This window comes from Condylura cristata, unplaced genomic scaffold (genome assembly GCF_000260355.1).
Source record: "Condylura cristata isolate star-nosed mole 26May11 unplaced genomic scaffold, ConCri1.0 scaffold00081, whole genome shotgun sequence".
Taxonomy (NCBI): domain Eukaryota; kingdom Metazoa; phylum Chordata; class Mammalia; order Eulipotyphla; family Talpidae; genus Condylura; species Condylura cristata.
This window is the reverse complement of record NW_004567182.1, coordinates 154,520-155,740: the sequence shown is the minus strand read 5'-3', so window position 1 is coordinate 155,740 and position 1,221 is coordinate 154,520. Positions and strand designations below refer to the sequence as shown.

At 72.0% G+C, this 1,221-nt stretch overlaps 1 protein-coding gene across 1 annotated transcript in view; it reads right to left on the bottom strand.

Moving 5' to 3' along the window:
• Window positions 1-718, bottom strand: part of ADPRHL1 (ADP-ribosylhydrolase like 1) — a 7,863-nt gene extending 7,145 nt beyond the window's left edge. Inside the window, exon 1 of the mRNA XM_012734870.1 lies at window positions 424-718. Coding sequence (XP_012590324.1) covers window positions 424-718 — 295 coding nt within the window. The remainder of the gene's footprint in view (window positions 1-423) is intronic.
• Window positions 719-1,221: the final 503 nt, after the last annotated feature.

The window sequence follows — 1,221 nt, the reverse complement described above, 5'->3', positions numbered from 1 at the left end:
CCCCGCCCTCCGGCTCCACACCACGGCCGTGTCCCACGGACACGTGCTCACAAACACCCGTGCTCTCACTTGCAGCAGCACTGTGTCACCGCCTGGCCACGTGGTGACACCCGGTGACTGCGCCCAGCCCGCACCGCCCTGCCTCGCGGCCCTGGCCACCTGTGCGGGCCACCTCCCAGGCAGGTCAGCCCCACGCCCTCGGCCCCTAGTCCCCAACAGGCGGGGCGCGGCTGTCTGTCCTGGCCGGGGCGAGTCTCCGGCGCGGCCCTGCAAGCGCTCGTCTCACTCCGAGCAACGGGGCGCCCGCAGATTGTGTCACCCAAAACCTGATCCGTCAGCGTCTTCTAGAAAGGCCCCTTCACTCAGCTGGGCAGGCGTCTCCCAGCCGTCCTTGAGGGCGGAGCGGCCACAGGCGCCTTGCACCGGCCAGCACCGTCACTGCCGTGCAGGGCAGGCGGCAGCGGTCTACGAGGGGCGGGCCTCGGCCCCGCGGACAGAGGGCTCGGGAAGAGTCCAGCACCCCCTGGGCAGACACGAGCCGCGAGGCGCTGGCTGGGCCGGCTTCCGGACGCTGATCCGGTCTGCGGTTGCGGGGCCGTGGGCGCCGGCCAGTCTGCTGCTGAACAGAGCGGGGGCCCTGCACGCGGCACCAGGGGCCTTGGGCGGAGCCCGGGTCTCCCCAGGAATGGCGCGCGGCCGCCTTCCTGGCGGGGCTCATCCACCCGAGACTCAGAGTGGCCGCTGCCTCCACGCCCGCTCTCGCCGGCGTCCATGCAGTGCTTTGCAGCGTCGCACATGTCCCTTCTGCGTGGACATAAGGCCGCGTGGCCACGCTATTGTCCAGGGCTCCTGCGCAGCCTCCTGCCGCTCAGCGTTGGTCGCGCCTGGGCCGGGAGAGATGGGCCGTGGCCAGCGGGCTGAGCGCGGGCGCCCGCGGCTGGCCCTGGCAGGCAGCGCGGCTCTGGCTGAGACGGGGCGAGCGCTGTCCCCAGCCAGCTCCCGCACGCGGGGTTCCAGAGAACAGGTGGCTGCGCCTCTGCCGGGAGCCCCCGACAAACCTCGGCGTCCGGCACCCCTTCGGCAGTCCCGGTCTCCTGGACATGGCTACGTGCCCCGGTTTATCTACTGCTGTGTTTGAGCGGCGCTCGCAGCCCGACCCACCGCCCCCTCCTTCTCCTCGGACCACTAGACCCGTGTGGACACAACCCACCGCCCGAGGAC